This window comes from Malaya genurostris, chromosome 2, assembly GCF_030247185.1.
Source record: "Malaya genurostris strain Urasoe2022 chromosome 2, Malgen_1.1, whole genome shotgun sequence".
In the NCBI taxonomy this organism is placed as follows: domain Eukaryota; kingdom Metazoa; phylum Arthropoda; class Insecta; order Diptera; family Culicidae; genus Malaya; species Malaya genurostris.
In genome coordinates, this window is record NC_080571.1 from 270,810,872 (window position 1) to 270,828,679 (window position 17,808).

General features: G+C 39.2%; 1 protein-coding gene across 3 annotated transcripts in view; it reads right to left on the reverse strand.

The window, feature by feature from the left end:
• LOC131430028 (uncharacterized) overlaps positions 1-17,808 on the reverse strand; it is a 108,865-nt gene that overhangs the window by 24,775 nt on the left and 66,282 nt on the right. For all 3 annotated transcript variants that reach the window (XM_058594639.1, XM_058594638.1, XM_058594637.1), the window contains 3 exons: positions 14,755-14,887; positions 14,098-14,318; positions 1,273-1,534 (listed from right to left, as the gene is read on the reverse strand). In XM_058594639.1, the coding sequence (XP_058450622.1) occupies positions 1,273-1,534; positions 14,098-14,318; positions 14,755-14,887 (616 nt within the window). The remainder of the gene's footprint in view (positions 1-1,272; positions 1,535-14,097; positions 14,319-14,754; positions 14,888-17,808) is intronic.

Below are 17,808 nucleotides of genomic sequence, written 5' to 3' on the forward strand. Positions count from 1 at the left end.
ACATTTTACCCCGTTACTCCCGAATCAGAAGTCCGTTCCGGGTAAAATTCAATAGCACCCTATGGGACTAAGAGATCTTTCATTTGAATCTAAGTATGTGAAAATCGGTTCACCCATCTCCGAGAATCTTAGTTTGTGAGAATCGGTTCAGCTGTCTCAGAGAAAAGTAAGTGCACTTATTTGTATTTCTTTTGCACATATCACTCTGTAATTCCGGGACCGGAAGTCGGATTTGAAGAAAATTCAGGAACTTTGTGTGGGGTTACAACACCTTTCATTTAAATCTGAGTTCATGAAAATCGGTTCAGCCATCTCCAAGAAAAGTGAGTGCAAAAAAAAATGTTACACACACACACACACACACACACACACACACACACACACACATACAGAGACATTTTGCGTACTCGACGAGGTAACCGGTTCAAAAGTTGGTTTTCACAGTGATTGCATAACCTTTCTATATGAGAAAGGCAAAAACAAAATAGATTTTTCTGATAAAGTCTACATATCCGGAAAGTTTCATTCAAATCTGAGAGGGCGCTGCCAACATTTTCGAATTTGCGCAAAATTCATCTATAACACCTATGTAAATATAAAGTTAAAAAAATCGGTTTTGCGGTGTCTGATAAAATCGACTGAATTTTTTCATAGTCATCGCGTCCCTGCTACTCTGGAACCGGAAGTCGGATCCAGGTTGAATTTTAAAGCAAGTTATAGAAGTACAATGCCCTTTATTGGAATATAAGTTAATACTCGATTCAGAGGTCTCCCTTCCAATTCCTATCTTTGTGATAAGAAATTGCAACATAAGAAATCTATGAATGTCCTTTACTATAGTTTTTGTCAATCATTATCGTTGATGCTTGATTGAGTTAAAACATCCATATTTCAGTTAGTCATGCTGGAAATCCAAAGCCTACTTAACCAAATAGCATTACGTTTGCAACCCATTCGCCATCGGTACAGTGCATCTTTGCGGTGCAGTAACGGGATGCAAATTTACAATACCTGTGTGGCCAACAAATGCGGTTTCCCCGTATAGAACGGAAAACGATGACATTGCTTGTTTCAGCTTCAAAACCACATCAGTTCCGTATACTCGTGAGAATAACCGTGATATTGCCTCCGGCTGGGTTAATCACCATCAACTGCCAGCCGGTTGCAAAATCACGTTGTTTTGCAGTGTTTGCTGACGAGAACTCGGGGCAGCACCAACCACAATTCCCGGGGTCGTTGAAGTAAATCATCAGTTGAATCTGTAGTACTCACCTACTGCGTCCTGGACCGTGGCGTTATCGCTGCAGCTGAGGAATTTATTGTAAAAGTTAACCATCACCAGGCCACGATTTTTCGTCACCAGTCCCAGTACGGAGTCCTGCACATTCCGGCTCGAGTTGCACAGGGCGTGGGCTGACGAATGGGAAAATATGACCGGTGCTTGCGAAGTCGCCAGCACATCCTTCATCGTAGCGACGGACGATTTCGATAGATCCACAATCATGCCCAGTCGGTTCATCTCCCGGATGATGGTCTGCAAAAATGAAAGCAAAAACAAACCGTAAAAATACCACACGAAATGGGATTCAGCACATTGAAGATCATAGACCACGCATGTTCAGGGCGTAGTTCCGATGCTGGATAACATTCTGAGCGAAGGGAAAAATGCATAGGATGATTCCGAAAAAAAATGCAACGAGATATTTTTATCGTAAATGAAAAGTTGTTGTTTGTTCGGAGTCTGTGTACCGATGTGTGTTTGACGGACAGAAGTGGGTAGTACATCAAAATGGTACGATGCTTCCCTGGAGATAAATGTAGAGAAACAAACTGCTTTGAAAGCATTTTCCACGCATCCTTTGCAACATCTGGAACGATTATGTGGAAGATGTTTTGCAGATTGTGATTTGTACAAGTACGGTTGTATAAATTTGTTGCTTGTATGATATAAATTATGATGTAACATAACTAATCATGATTGTAAGGGTTGACATATTGCGAATGTTATTAAAACGTGAGTTGATAAATGCGAAAAAAGTGTGTAGATTTTCATGAATTTGAATTAAAGTTCGTGTTTTTTTTTTTAAATACGACAACGACAACGACAACGACAACGACAACGACAACGACAACGACAACGACAACGACAACGACAACGACAACGACAACGACAACGACAACGACAACGACAACGACAACGACAACGACAACGACAACGACAACGACAACGACAACGACAACGACAACGACAACGACAACGACAACGACAACGACAACGACAACGACAACGACAACGACAACGACAACGACGAACGACAACGACGAACGACAACGACAACGACGAACGACAACGACAACGACAACGACGAACGACAACGACGAACGACAACGACGAACGACAACGACGAACGACAACGACGAACGACAACGACGAACGACAACGACGAACGACAACGACGAACGACAACGACGAACGACAACGACGAACGACAACGACGAACGACAACGACGAACGACAACGACGAACGACAACGACGAACGACAACGACGAACGACAACGACGAACGACAACGACGAACGACAACGACGAACGACAACGACGAACGACAACGACAACGACAACGACAACGACAACGACAACGACAACGACAACGACAACGACAACGACAACGACAACGACAACGACGAACGACAACGACGAACGACAACGACAACGACGAACGACAACGACGAACGACAACGACGAACGACAACGACGAACGACAACGACGAACGACAACGACGAACGACAACGACAACGACGAACGACAACGACGAACGACGAACGACAACGACGAACGACGAACGACGAACGACAACGACGAACGACAACGAAACAGCGAAACATTTCAGAGCAATGAATAATTTTATCTTATTTCATTATAATTTTAAGAAATTTAAAAGATGATTTTCATATAGTCAACTGTGTTTCAACGATTATCTTCCAAATTTGGAACTGTGAAATAGTGCCGAATATTGATTCCTATCTGTTTCTTTCCATACACGAGCATGCCCTTATCCATTCATTTTAAAAGTATGCTTTCTTTTCTTTTCTAACAATCCAGCCGTTTGATAAATCCTGAATGTAGGAAAAGCCAAATACAAGCTCGCTGGTAATCCGTTTAGGAATTTCAGCGTTAGGTTGGAACGTACAACCATAAAGCTTAATTCAATTGTGCCGTTTTCGCTTGATGCCGAACCTAATTCAGTTTCCACTGTAACTGCAGTCAAACTGTTTGTTTAAAGTTTGTTTCGAACATAAGTTCAATGCCATTTCAATTCTGATTCTCAAACTGGGTTCGCTTTTACCACCGCTGTTTAGAGCGAACCCGTCTCAGTTTTATCTAAATTGAATTAAAGTCAGTATCATACTAACGTGGAATCGTTTCCGGGCTTTCAAGCGAAAAACATCGTCGGGCTTGATTTCGATGATTCAACAGCAAATTGTTTGAGCTAGAGATTCGGATATGTTGTGCATCAGGGTCAAAAATTGTGAATTCTTTAAATTTGATTAGTACTTAATGAGGAAAATAGAGCGAAACAAACCACTTTAATTTTATCTAAATATAGCTGGTGTGATGTAGTGTTCTTGTATTTCTTGCCTGAAACCCGTAGATGCCAGCGTTGTTTCTAAACAGTATTGCACTTCGAAAAGTTGAACAGACAATAACTGTTCGGAAGAACAACAGTAACTGTCGTAGGAGAACTCACGATCAGTAATAATGTCGTATTCCGTCGATTATCCCAATTTCTCATCTGTCCACCATCTTCATCGAAACTAACAAGATCTTTTTGCTGTCACTAACCTTTTCGCTTCCCCCTCCCCACCTCTTCACCATCTCGATGTCAACTAATTAGATCTCTGTCGTTCTTAGTCATTTCGTTCCCATATTCCCTTTTTACTTCGTTTTCCGCAATATATACTTCTCTATATTTTTTTCGTTCTCTTCTGTAACATCACCATCATTGCCCACTGAAGGCCGCTCTAGTCTATATACAGCATGCGGGCCACCCGCCGGGTATTCGTAGCCTGGGGGTGTTTCCCGCGGACCCACACGGACCGAAGGATGCGGCCAACGTCATTTGGAAGACTCATGACATATTCAATCCATCGGCCGGTGCCGATCGCCAGCTGAAGGCTGGATCTGCCAAAGTCGACCACTGCGACCTCAATACAACATTATCCAATTATTCTATCCTAGTTTTAAGTTAGTCGTTAATAAAATTAGAAAAAGTCCTTGGCATCTTAGAGCTTAAGTAGTGTGCCTTAAAAAATATATTATTGATTAAAAAAAAAAGTAGTATGTTTAAGGACAATTAGAAAGAACCAGAAATCTCGGACGCTGCATCAAGATTCAATTCTAACGAAAGGTCTGTTTGGAAGATCCATTTAGGCGCAGCTGTTGTAATTCAACTAGAAACTAAAACTAAAAACCAAAACACGAGCTCGAAAGTTTTATAATGAGGATTTCACGCATTGATGGACGACAAAACGTCAGTAAAGACTCCTTGAGCAAAAGCTTAAATTGGCTACTCAGATATATACTGGCAAGTTTGCTGAATACTCGTTGATTAGGCAAGCGATCTGCAGCTGAGGACAAAAAACTTAGTTTTTCCTAAAAGTATAAGTCCACAAATCTGAAGCTTTACAAAAAAGATTCCCAACTGAAATCCTACATCCATTTGGTTAGAGCACGGATGGAGAGACAAACTCAGCTCAACGCTGATTGTTTTTTTATAAATAGCGGATGTATTTTTGCAGGCACTTTTTTCAAATCCCTGTAGCTCGGATAGTGAAAATTGTACAAAAATGTTGTCAATGATTAAGTTTTAGACGGTTTTTCGAGAATTAGAAAGTTTACAGAATTAAATGAAAAAACCAAAAATTGTTTGAACCTGACACTAGAAATATCGTTTCTGATAATTTAATTAGCGTCTTTTTTAAATTTTAAGAGAAAGAGCTGAAGCAATAGGATTCTTGGTATGTAATAGTTATTAAAACTATTACTCTCAAGGGCAACAAATTTGCACGTAAAGTACTTGCTCTCAACCATTCTCAAAATATTTGAACGAGAAACTCGGAGTACTCATAATTTTGTTGAAGTATAGTTTGAGAGTGCCCAATCGATTTCTCACAACATCGTCTTAGACATCATTTTTGTACAATTTAAAGTTTCCGAGCTACAACCATTTGAACAATGTGCCAGCAAAAATAAATACGCCTATTTTTTAAATCAGTCTTACGTCGAATTTATATTTCTACTCAAGTAGTAAGCCACAACTAGTAACTAGTTCTGATACGTCCAAATTAAGGAGTGTATCGAAAATAAGCTATCCACATACATTTGTTTTGTACGCATGTATTTGTGATGGTTTTTTATGCTCAGATCACAGCATGCTGTGCGTTTGGCTGTCAGCTTTCGTTTGTTTACTTGTTTGTGCGGTTGAAGTTCTGCGTTTGCAAAATGTCGCTTATTGAAAAGGAAGTGAAAATTAAGGATCTGGACACATGGCTAAGTGAGAAGGGTATTACAATGCGAAAATTGGCGAAGCGGTTTGGAATTCATCATGCCAGTGTTAAAACCACCATTAATTAGCTTGAGGAATACTATTCTTCGGATGAGCTACCAGGAAGAGGCAGAAAACCCGGTCTTCCAACCAGAAACTGGACCAGAAAGTGGTATCTCTTATCATAAAGAACAAATCTATGTCAATACGTGATTTGGCCAAAAAAGCAGGAACGAGTGTCGGAATTATCCAGCGTATCAAGAGGCGAAATCACCTGGAGACCTACAAGAAGCAGAAAATCTCGAAACAAAGTATAGAACAGAAGAAGCGAGCAGCAACAAGGGCCCGAAAATTGTATTCGCGTCTTTTACAGTGTCCGTATGCATGCGTTTTGATGGACGATGAAACTTATGTAAAGGAGCATTCAAATCCCCTTCCAGGTACACAATACTTTACTGTCGTCGTTGGGAAGGATGTGAGTGATGCGGACAGGTCGATTCAAGTGGAGAAATTCGGTCGAAAGGAACAGATATGACAAGCAATATGTTCCTGTGGATTGAAGTCAATCATTTTTGACACTACTGGAACTATAAAAGCAGAAATCTATCGATCTGAGTGTCTCCCGAAGAAATTGCTGCCTTTATATAAGAAGCATAGTACACATCCACTGTTTTTGCCGGATTTGGCGTCGGCTCACTATGCCAAAACCACTCTCGATTGGCTTGCGGAAAAGGGTATAAATTTCGTTCAATCCATCAAATTGCCCTCAGCTTCTACCCATGGAACGTCTGGTAAGGCAGCTGAGAATATACAGGACTCAAAAAAATTTGGGCTCAAGTATCCAAAAAATGCGATGCAACACTTGTCCGGAACTTGATGAAGAGCGTTCGATCAAAAGTTCGAAATTTCGTGAAGGAATAACTTAAATTTCATCTGGTATTCATTATGCTCAAGTTTAACCTCGTACAATAAAGGATCAATTTTAGTTTGAATAAAGTATTGTTTGTTGTCCTAATTTGAAAGAAAAATTTGTGCATAGCTTATTTTCGATACACTCCTTATGTTGCAACAAGAGCACGAACATGTTTTCAATGTTACATTGGTTCTAGTGAAGTTATATAATAAAGTGAAAGTTACGAATTACCTATTTAGGTTTACAATTACTATTTTTTTTGTCAAATTATATTTTTTATCATTTATAAGTTATTGTTACTTAATTCATGAACATAGTTATGCTTTTAGCTAATGATAAATTGCGATATAGACAAATTTTCGTTATAGGCTACTCAACTAGGATTGAATTTCGCTTGCCAATTTGAAATTAGTTTGAAACTTGTACTTTGCAATAATCCTAATAACATTGTTTTTTTTTTAAGTTGTAACAAATTTTATTGATACAAGTTATTTTAATATTTCTAAAAGATCAGTTTGTCTCAGGCGCGTACCCAGTAAAAACAAATCCAGAGGGTGTTTTCATAATATAAGGGAGACCGGGGATAAACCGGACACTTTTTAGAAATTGAAAAAAAAACATCTATTAAAACTGGGTTTCTACCCATGTCATCTTTACCGCGTCATCTCCAAGCTCGTTTACAAAGTTAATCCATGAATCGAAATAATAGCAGGTTTATAAGATATTTAAGCTGTCCAGTTTAATTCCGTGTCCGGTTTAGAACCCCTGGTTGTTGAACCCCTAACCCCCCCCTCCCCCTGTATACGCGCCTGGTTATTCTTGTCTGTCCTTGTAACAAAACGACAACTAGTTTTAATCTTATTTTTAACTGATTGCCAATACGTCATAAGTCACAAGTCAAAACTGCACTTTTTGAATAATGCAAGGGATTAGATGTGAGTAACAATCACTCAATTTTTTGTTGCAAACTGATCACAAATAAGCTGCAGCAACGAACATTGGATGTCCCGTATTGGATGCCCATGCAAAACGAATAGTTTGCCATTCTGATAACGTGTGTTTAATTCAAATTGGGAAAAGTCGAGTCACCTTTTTCACTGTTAATGTCTGAAATTTATCTGTTAGAAGGTATTTCTCTAGCGAATATGACACACAAGTTTGAGAAAACGACCACATGATCATTATATTGACTTAAAACCATTACTTCATTGAATTTGGGTTAACACAATACCAAAAATAGCACCAATTGCTGCCAGAAAAAAGTGGTTTCAAAAATTTATAAAAGATATTGTAAAAATTCTGGACCGGAAACAGGGAATTGTATTGAGTAGAAATGAGTTTTTGAAGAACGTCCGACAAAATCTGGATGTCATGTGGTTTGAACAACATTCAAGAAAAGTTTGAATCAAATTCAAGAATAGGCTTTTGAAACATCCAGAGCATATCCGAGAATTCCGGAGCATTTTATAACACATCAGAGAGCTAAACTGGAAAAGAATTTCACAAACAGAAGATGTTTGAAGATCTCAGTAGATATCCGAATACGTCTGTGAATAGTGCCCGAAAAAAGGGGAAACTGGGAACTGTAAGAAGGACAGATGGATGTTTAGATGGATTTGAAAAATCTGAAAGTTCAAATAGAACAATGCATTTTTCAATAATAATTTAGAATAATCAATTTCAAGCCCCTTTGTTGAAGATATTTGTTCTATATTTCTAACCGTTTTCATACTAGAACGATTTACATATCCTAAGTTAGAATGCTTAAAATAATAGTTTTTAAATAACTTTTTTATTTGTTTTTTCTCAATAAAGTTATTTTTTTTATTTAAAAGATATTTTTATTCAGGCCTTTTTGCGTACAAGCTTTACGTGGCCGGTTGAGTCGATTTTTTAAATAATTTTTTTTTTGAGTTGGATCTCGTTGTCACCCTTTTGCTAGGGGGAGAGGAGCTTCCATTTCCCTCCTGCGAGGATTGAGGGGCACTTCTTTCGTGGTTCGTCTCGTCATCCATTGCCGCATCGGTGGTATTGTTGTTGATTTCGTTGCTAGTTGTTGTAGATGCGTCTTGTTGTACATTGTTTACAGTTGCTGGTTGGTTGGATGGTAAGCTGTTAACTGCAGCTGGTGTACTTTGTTCTATAGGGGTTACGTTGGATGGTTTCGTTGAAGGGGATACTTCCCTGTTGTTGGTGACTGTCACAGGTGTACTGGGGTTGCTTGGGGTTGGTGTGAAGGAAGCACCGTTGTCCTTTGGTGTGGTTGTCTCCTTGTCCAGTTTATCTCATGGCTTACCGTAGTGAACGTAAGCGGTTTTGTTTTATCGACTGACTTGGATGAGATGTGAAAGCGAACTGTCGTTTGTCGTTGTCGTTCGTCGTATTTAAAAAAAACACGAACTTTAATTCAAACTCATGAAAATCTACACACTTTTTTCGCATTCATCAACTCACGTTTTAATAACATTCGCAATATGTCAACCCTTACAATCATGATTAGTTATGTTACATCATAATTTATATCATACAAGCAACAAATTTATGCAACCGTTATGTTATATTTTACAAAAATTTAGTGTCTAAAAAAACACAACTTTTAGCGAAAGAAATTTTTTTTATACTTTCTGGTCCGATAGTGATGAAAAGTTTTAACAAGGAAATATGCGTTTTTCAAATAACGATATCTCAAAATGGGGAGATCTGGAAAATACTATTTTGATTGCATTTGACAACGTATACTTTTTTGTATAGTATGTGATAAAAAAATGGAAAACTGTTATTTTTCCATCTCATTTAAATTGAAATCTCGTGCAAGTATTTTTATACGTTATCATACAAGATTATCCAGCTATGATTCTTTTCCGTCTAGACAATTGGGTCGAAACTAATGGCTTACTTTCAGATACACAATTTGGTTTCCGCAGGGGTAAAGGAACGAACGATTGTCTTGCGTTGCTCTCAACAGAAATTCAAATGGCATTTGCTCGTAAAGAACAAATGGCGTCAGTTTTCCTTGACATTAAGGGGGCTTTTGACTCAGTTTCTATAAATATCCTATCTGAGAAGCTGCATCAGCATGGTCTTTCGCCAGTTTTGAACAACTTTTTACATAATCTATTGTCTGAGAAACACATGTATTTCGCGCATGGTGATTTGTCGACAATACGATTCAGTTACATGGGTCTTCCTCAGGGCTCATGCTTAAGCCCCCTTCTATACAATTTTTACGTAAGCGACATCGATAAATGTATCAACACATCTTGCACGCTAAGACAACTTGCCGACGACAGCGTTGTGTCTATTATAGGACCCAAAGCTGGCGATCTGCAAGGGCCGTTACAAGATACTCTTGTCAACTTATCCACATGGGCTCTTCAAATGGGTATCGAATTCTCTACGGAGAAAACTGAGCTGGTTGTATTTTCGAGAAAGCGAGAACCAGCACAATTACAGCTTCAACTAGGGGGTGAAACCATAGCTCAGGTCTTCACATTTAAATATCTCGGGGTCTGGTTCGACTCCAAAGGCACCTGGGGCTGTCACATTAGGTATCTGAAAAGAAAATGCCAACAAAGAATCAACTTTCTTCGTACAATAACCGGGTCGTGGTGGGGTGCCCATCCAGGAGACCTGATCAGGCTGTACCAAACAACGATATTGTCCGTGATGGAATACGGATGCTTTGGCTTCCGATCCGCGGCGAACACTCATTTCATCATGCTGGAAAGAATTCAGTATCGTTGTTTGCGTATTGCCTTGGGTTGCATGCAATCGACTCATACGATGAGCCTCGAAGTGCTGGCGGGTGTTCTCCCATTGAAAAACCGGTTCTGGGATCTCTCATATCGTTTGCTCATTCGATGCGACATTTTGAATCCTCTGGTGATTGAAAATTTCGAAAGGTTAGTTGAGCTTAATTCTCAAACCCGTTTTATGTCCTTGTATTTTGATTACATGGCTCAGAATATTAATCCTTCTTTGTTTGTTTCCAACCGTGCTCATTTCTTGGATACTTCTGATTCTACTGTGTTTTTCGACACATCCATGAGAGAAGAAATTCGTGGAATTCCGGCTCACGTGCGCCCTCAAGTGGCCCCAAATATTTTTTATAATAAATTTAGAACAGTCAACTGTGAAAAGGTGTTTTACACTGACGGATCAAACATCAACGAGTCCACAGGCTTCGGCATCTTCAATCAAAACATCACCGCTTCTTACAAACTCAGTGATCCGGCTTCAGTTTACGTCGCAGAATTAGCTGCTATTCAGTACACCCTCGAGATCATTGAAACGTTGCCCAAAGACCATTACTTCATTGTCACGGACAGTCTAAGCTCAATAGAAGCTCTCCGAGCAATGAAGCCAGGAAAGTATCCCCCATATTTCCTGGGGAAAATACGGGAACATTTGAGTACTTTATCTGAACGGTCTTATTTAATATCGTTAGTCTGGGTCCCTTCGCATTGTTCCATTCCGGGCAATGAAAAGGCAGACTCATTGGCTAAAGTGGGCGCATTAGAAGGTGATATTTATGAAAGACCAATCTGCTTCAATGAATTTTTCAGTATCTCTCGTCAGAAAACTCTCGAAAGTTGGCAAACTTCATGGAGCAATGACGAACTGGGACGATGGCTACACTCCATTATCCCTAAGGTATCGACGAAACCTTGGTTCAAGGGGATGAACGTGAGTCGTGATTTCATTCGCGTTATGTCACGACTCATGTCAAATCACTATACATTCAACGCACATCTCCGGCGTATCGGGATCGTGGAGAACGGGCTCTGCACCTGTGGCGACGGTTATCAGGACATCGAGCATGTCGTGTGGTCGTGCGTAGAGTATCGCGACGCCAGGTCGAAGCTACTGGAATCCCTCAGGGCCCGAGGTAGACCGCCTGAGGTTCCGGTTCGGGATGTGTTGGCGAGTCGGGATAGTTCATATATGCTTCTCATATACCAGTTTCTCAAACACATTAATATACAAGTGTAATCTGTTACATCTGGCTTAGAAAGTTCCTCCTATTTATCGACGTTGTTTCAACTGTGGCTAAGAATTATTTCTCAACTGCAGGTTCGACACTAACTTCCGCCGATTATCCCGATTCCTCATCTGTCCACCATCTTCATCGGAACTAACAAGATCTTTTTGCTGTCACTAACCTTCGCTTCCCCCCTCCCCGTCTCTTCACCATCTCGATGTCAACTAATTAGATCTCTGTCGTTTTAGTCATTTCATTCCCATATCCCCTTTTTACTCCGTTTTCCGCAATATTTACTTCGTTATATTTTTTTTTTCATTTTCTTCTGTAACAACACCATCATCGCCCACGGAAACTTATCAACAGCATGCGGGCCACCCGCCGGGTATTCGTAACCTGGGGGTGTTTCCCGCGGACCCACACGGACCGAAGAATGCGGCCAACATGAATATTCACCAACGCCATATGGAAGACTCTCATGAAATATTCAATTCACCGGCCGATCACCACATGAAGGCTGGATCTGCCAAAGTCAACCACTGCGACCCAAATATGACATTACTTAATGATACAACCTTAGTTTTAAGTTAGTCGTAAATTTTAAATTAGTAAAAGCCCTTGGCATCTTAGAGCTTAAGCAGTGTGCCTTAAACATTATATTCTTGAATAAAAAAAAAAAAAAAAGATTATCCAGCTGGATAGGTCTTTCATACAATCGACCTAACTACGAAAAAGGTCTCAAAACTATAACCAGGAACTATAAAAAAATCTACTTTCACTAAAAGTAGGACGTTTTTAATTTTTTGGAACATATTTCAATATTAAGTTATTTAAAAAAACTGTTATTTTTAGATGCACCCTAGCTAAGGATATGTAAATCATTCTATTATAAAAACGTTTTGAGATAATATGTTCAACGAAGTTGCTTGATATTTTTTATTTTAACTTATTGTGGAAGGATGCATTGTTCTCAGATTTTGAAATAATTTTTTAAATCATGGTTTGTTTCAGGACCACCCTATAACCCAAAAGAGCAATTTTTTGTGCAAAGACTTTAAATCTCTAAACCCAATGATAGAAATGAAGATTTTTTTTTGTTTCGATTATAGAGGCTTTTACATTGTGGTCATTCACCTCTTCGGACCAGAAAAGTTATCTGACCCTATGTGTGGGGTTGGGAATCGAACCTAGGTGGGCAGCGTAAAGAACTGTTTCCTGCTAATTTTGCATCCTGAATCACTGTTTAGACATGCCTTTCATTTTTTTCTTAATTTGGAATCAATTCCATATCCGGTTTTAAGACAAATGCATGATTCGGTTAAATGATCCTTTCGGCAAAATTACTTACGTATAAATGACTTTCGGCGAAATGATCCTAACAGAAAAAAAAAATAAAACTAACAGGACATAAAAATCCACGGGTGTTTCAAATAAACATAACCTGAATGGGTACTCTTTTTTGAACTACTCAAATCATTTTATCACGAAGCAAAAGCGTTCAAAATTTGCCGCGGTAGCTTATCTATATGAATCCACCATTTATAGATTAAATTAATGACATCCCATAGAGTAAATCTATAACCGAAAGGAGAGTGGATAATGAAAGTTTCATCTAAATGCTCTAGTATCATTCATAGTTGCTCACCGTAACATTCCATTTCTGCTGCATTGCTACCTCTAACTCCAATTTATTTTTCTGATAAGCATAGAATGTATAGGCTGAGGTTTTCGGAACAGGACTGGTTCTAACATTACTCAATGTTTTTTTTCTATTCGTTCTGTTGTCAAATCACACCCGTTTGATCTTTACCTCTAGGACTACAGGACTCGCACTCGTGGATGGAAGCCACGATAATGGAATGAATTCAATATAAATTGACACTCTGACTGGGACCACACACCAGGACTTCGCGAGCACTGCTGAGCAGCAGGCGACCGACCGTGTTGTCCTTGTTCGGTCGTGTAACATGTTTGCTGTTCGAGTGCACAGTAGCCCCATCCAATCAAGAGGGCGAAAAACAAAACCACAAAAAATGATTTTATCACCAGCATTGTGCGGTATGTGAGTGTGTATCAACGTGGACAGATGCTTCGCTTGGCTGCGGTAGGTAGCGCGTGTGGCTACTTTCCTGGCCCTAGCTTGCATCCCATCAATTCTCGACAGTATTGAGTGGGGCAGAAAAAAAAGCAGCGGCTCAATCTAGAGTGAATGTCATGTCATAGTATTCTATGAATGGGCAATGTAAACATGTGACATGGAGCTGGTCGGCGAACGTTTCGATACTGATGTGCGATGATGTGCCATCATGTTAGGAATAGACTAGTAGAGTATTTTTTTATCTCAGGATTTTTTTGTACTGCGACTGAAAGTCTGCTCTGTAACATAACATTGCTATTTTTCTATCTTAAACTTCTGTGATTGATGCTACGGATGGGTAATGCCTACATGCTAACCAGTTTCAAAATCCATTGGAATGCAATTAAAAATAACTATCCAACTGAAATGCAAACGATTCTCAGTATAGATCAGCGATGATAGGTGCTGGCCCTGCATCCTGACAATTGCATTCACTCGGATGCATCTATCTGTTGTGCCTACAGTAGCAGCAACACGATACGCACAATCACGCTTAGATAACACAATATCCTTACTCACCTTCCCGTATGTCGTCAGACCACCGTGCTTGACGTCGTACTTCGGGGCATCCGCGTTGCTTGAGTCCGCCCAAGGTGTGTGGCAGGTTGACGTAAGAGTCATGTAGCGGACACCGAGTGCATAGTAAATCCGTAGGACTCCCAACGATCCACCCAACGAGTGACCTCCCTCGACTCCAATTAGTGAACACATTTGATGGTTTTTGTGCGCTTCTACAATATCTGTTGGAATGTTGGAAACACGTGGGCACCAACGAAGAAGCATGGGAAAAAAACGAGATAGAGAAGAGATAATTAGAGTCCATGGAAACGATAACAGGTTCCGGTGAAACAACACTGCGCTTTAAACGGATAACGTTATTCGGGACGTAATGCAGCGTACAAATACATGATTTACATATACGAGTCCGGTCCGGACGTGGCAGGATTACTAAACCAAGAATCACGAAACGGGAGCAAGCACATTCGGTCGGTGGTAGATAATGAGACAACGTCGGACGAAATTTGTGACCCTATTCACGTCATGCCCCGGGACGGAATTGACCGGCGGTGACCATCAGAATACTCCGGTCGTTAGTGTGACTTGTTCCCGCGAGCATAGTCCGATAGATCGGATGCAATTTTCGGGATCGTTCCGAGTGTAAATTGAGCACCTTACCGTAAACCGACGTGCAGGCAGTCAGATGTGGCGAGTAACGTTCCGTCAGTCTTTTAATTACATCAATCTGCTCCAGGGTAATCTGCACGGCATCTTTGTGCTGTGCCTCGCAAGGCACGTACGCGGCCCAGAACTGGAATAGGGATAAAAATAATTTCGTTACTTTCGATGGCGAGGATAAAAATGAGTCTATTAAGTTTGCTAAGAACAATATTACGGTTAATATGACTATTATGGTCACAACAGGCTGTCAGTCGCACCGAAACAGAGTGAAGTCCCGGTACAATAGAAGTGTCTCAAATAGAGATAACTCTTCGTTTGCTTAGCGGGTTATTGTGAACTGCTGATTGGCGTGGCAGTTCAACATAAACTGGTGTGCACTGATGAATCGAAGACGAAACGTGAAACAAAAAATATCAAACAATCATGTGCGCTTATTATGAATCGGTTCCTTAGAACCAAACTCCTAGATGACGTTGTCATTGCTGACCAAATGGAGTTACTCAGGAATGAAAGTAAGAATACTTCAATACTTCCGTTTCAGATAATGTTTGAACGACAGTTATCACCGACTACTATCACGTGCAGAGCTTAAAATTGTCACGTATTCTCGATGATACAATACAACACAATAACCTCATATTTGTTTTTGCTGTCTCATTCGTAAATGATTGCATCCAAAACAAACGAAGAGAGACGAAGCATTTTCGTCTCTCATAGCAAAACAAAAAGATTATCACGGTTAAGTCACTCGTTCCTCTATGACAATACGAAATCAAACTAACGTTTGCAGGGAGAATCAGTAGAACTTCAATTCTCATTCTTTCATAGATATATTGAGATTCTGTGACGTTTGGCTATAAAGACTGTCTAAAATATGATAAATCGAAGTAATTACACTCCAGAAGCCCTTTGGAAAACAAAAATACTACAAATTCGAACACCAACAGGTAAAAGTCATTGTGAACCGTATTTTGTCATTATCGATTCTCAATGCTTCGATTGAATATCGACACTGCATACTATTGGATTTTCACTGAAAACCGAAAATCATTGAAAAGGTAAATGAAAGAATGAACACAATTTTGAAAGTACTGTTCTGCTTATGTCATTTACTAGACATGGATCTCGTTCTCATAATTTGTAATCGCAACTAAGAGTGACATTTATTTATCTTAATTTCCGTATCTTTTGAGTAAATAAAAATAACTTTTTTTTTTAATTCTAATCACATGAACAGCCGTATTTTAGGTAAGCATTTTGAATTCAATTCGAGTTCACTCTTTCAAGTTAGGAGAACAAATTCGTGCTCTTTCATCGAACAATAAATGTTTTCTGTTTTAATCCATCTAGTGGTGTGATGATGCGTTTCTCATATTACTCATATTTTGATTAATATAACCAGGGTATTCTTGAAAAAACTTTTCATTGAATATTAAATAAAAGAAGAAAGAAAGTAAATTAACATCCCTCTCAAAATGACGGAAATTTTCAGCAAACCTTACAGTCTATTAGATCGAAAGACTTTTAATTCGAACCAAGTTTGTGAAAATCGACCCTGTCATCTGTAGGAAAATGAAGTGATTTTCGTTTTGGAATTTTTAACACTATTTCCGCTATCTCCGGAACCAGTAATTGGAAATCATCAAAATGGAAGTCAGTTTGTTTCGCCAGCAATTAACATAATTGAAAAACTGATACAGTTTTGTAGTTAATTTGGAAAACGGAATTAAGCGACGATTTGGAATTTCATACACGCTCACCCTGTATTTTCGGAGGCGAGAGTCGAATGCGGATGAAATTCAAGAGAAGTCCGTAGAGTGATAAGATCTTTCATCTGAGCCTATGTTTGTAAAAACTTAGTTTCATTTTTGAGTTTTTTAGCATTATTTTCGGTACTACAAAGGCTGTAGCCGGGAGAGCATGTGATCTACTTCAAAGGGAATTTATAACGTTATAAAATAATTGAAAGAGCTTGTACTGAATTGGACAATTTTCCCAGACTTTTTACCCTTTAGCTGCTGTATTGAAGTTAGAGTGGTTTTATTGATTTTCGTTTTTTAAAGTAACTGCTCCACCGAAAAATTTAAAAAAAAGTCGGAGATTGTCAGGAAGATTTACATTTTTTTTCATTTATTTTGAAAAAGTATTTCTTACATTAAAAATACTCAAAAAATTTGATACATGTTCTTCACACTTCTGGTTCTCGTACCACTTAGCAATAAATAAACAATTTTCGGGAACAATTAAAAGGAAATGCTTGGTGCATAACTACTGGAGTTAAGCACCATGCGTTTCCTTTCAATGGAGCTGCGATGGAGATGCATGGTTGATTGCTAACTTTAAAAGAAATCAAATATTGTGGTAGTCCACATTTAATAAAGTCGGTTTTCACAGTGATTGCATAACCTTTATATACGAGAAAGACAAGAAGTGAAGCCGGAACACAATAATGTGTTTCAAATTTATTTATTCATTACTGAAAAATTCAGAGTGGTACCAATATCGAAAGTGGGAAATTTTGTGTTAAAAAGTTTAAGTATATTTTGATGTGAGATTTTCATCAATTAATAAAATATATTGTTTTTTATATCTTTTCTGCCAAATTGACAACCACACAACCTTACATCGGATGTACCGGTTTCCGGAAGTACCGGCAATGAAGGTAAAAATCCCTCAAAACGAAACTTACTCACTTTTCTCCGAGATGGGCCAATCGACGTTTTCGAACTATGGTCTTACTGAACTAAAAACATTCCTTTTGTGGAATTTGGCCTTTCTGTTTCAACAGACTTCGCAGCCGATTCTTAGTGTACGGAATCATTGCATGGCTAGTACTATGGATCCTACTGACACTAAGAATCCTTCCTGGTCGGGGCTCGAACATACGATAACTGGCTTGTAAGACCAGCGTCCTGTGCATTGAACCGCCAACCCGACACATCTTACTGAACTAACTGAACTGAAAAGTCTTACGACCCTTGACGAATTACATGTGATGAGAGTTAGAAATGTCAAGTCATCGCTGGCCATAAAATCCGACTTCGGCTATAC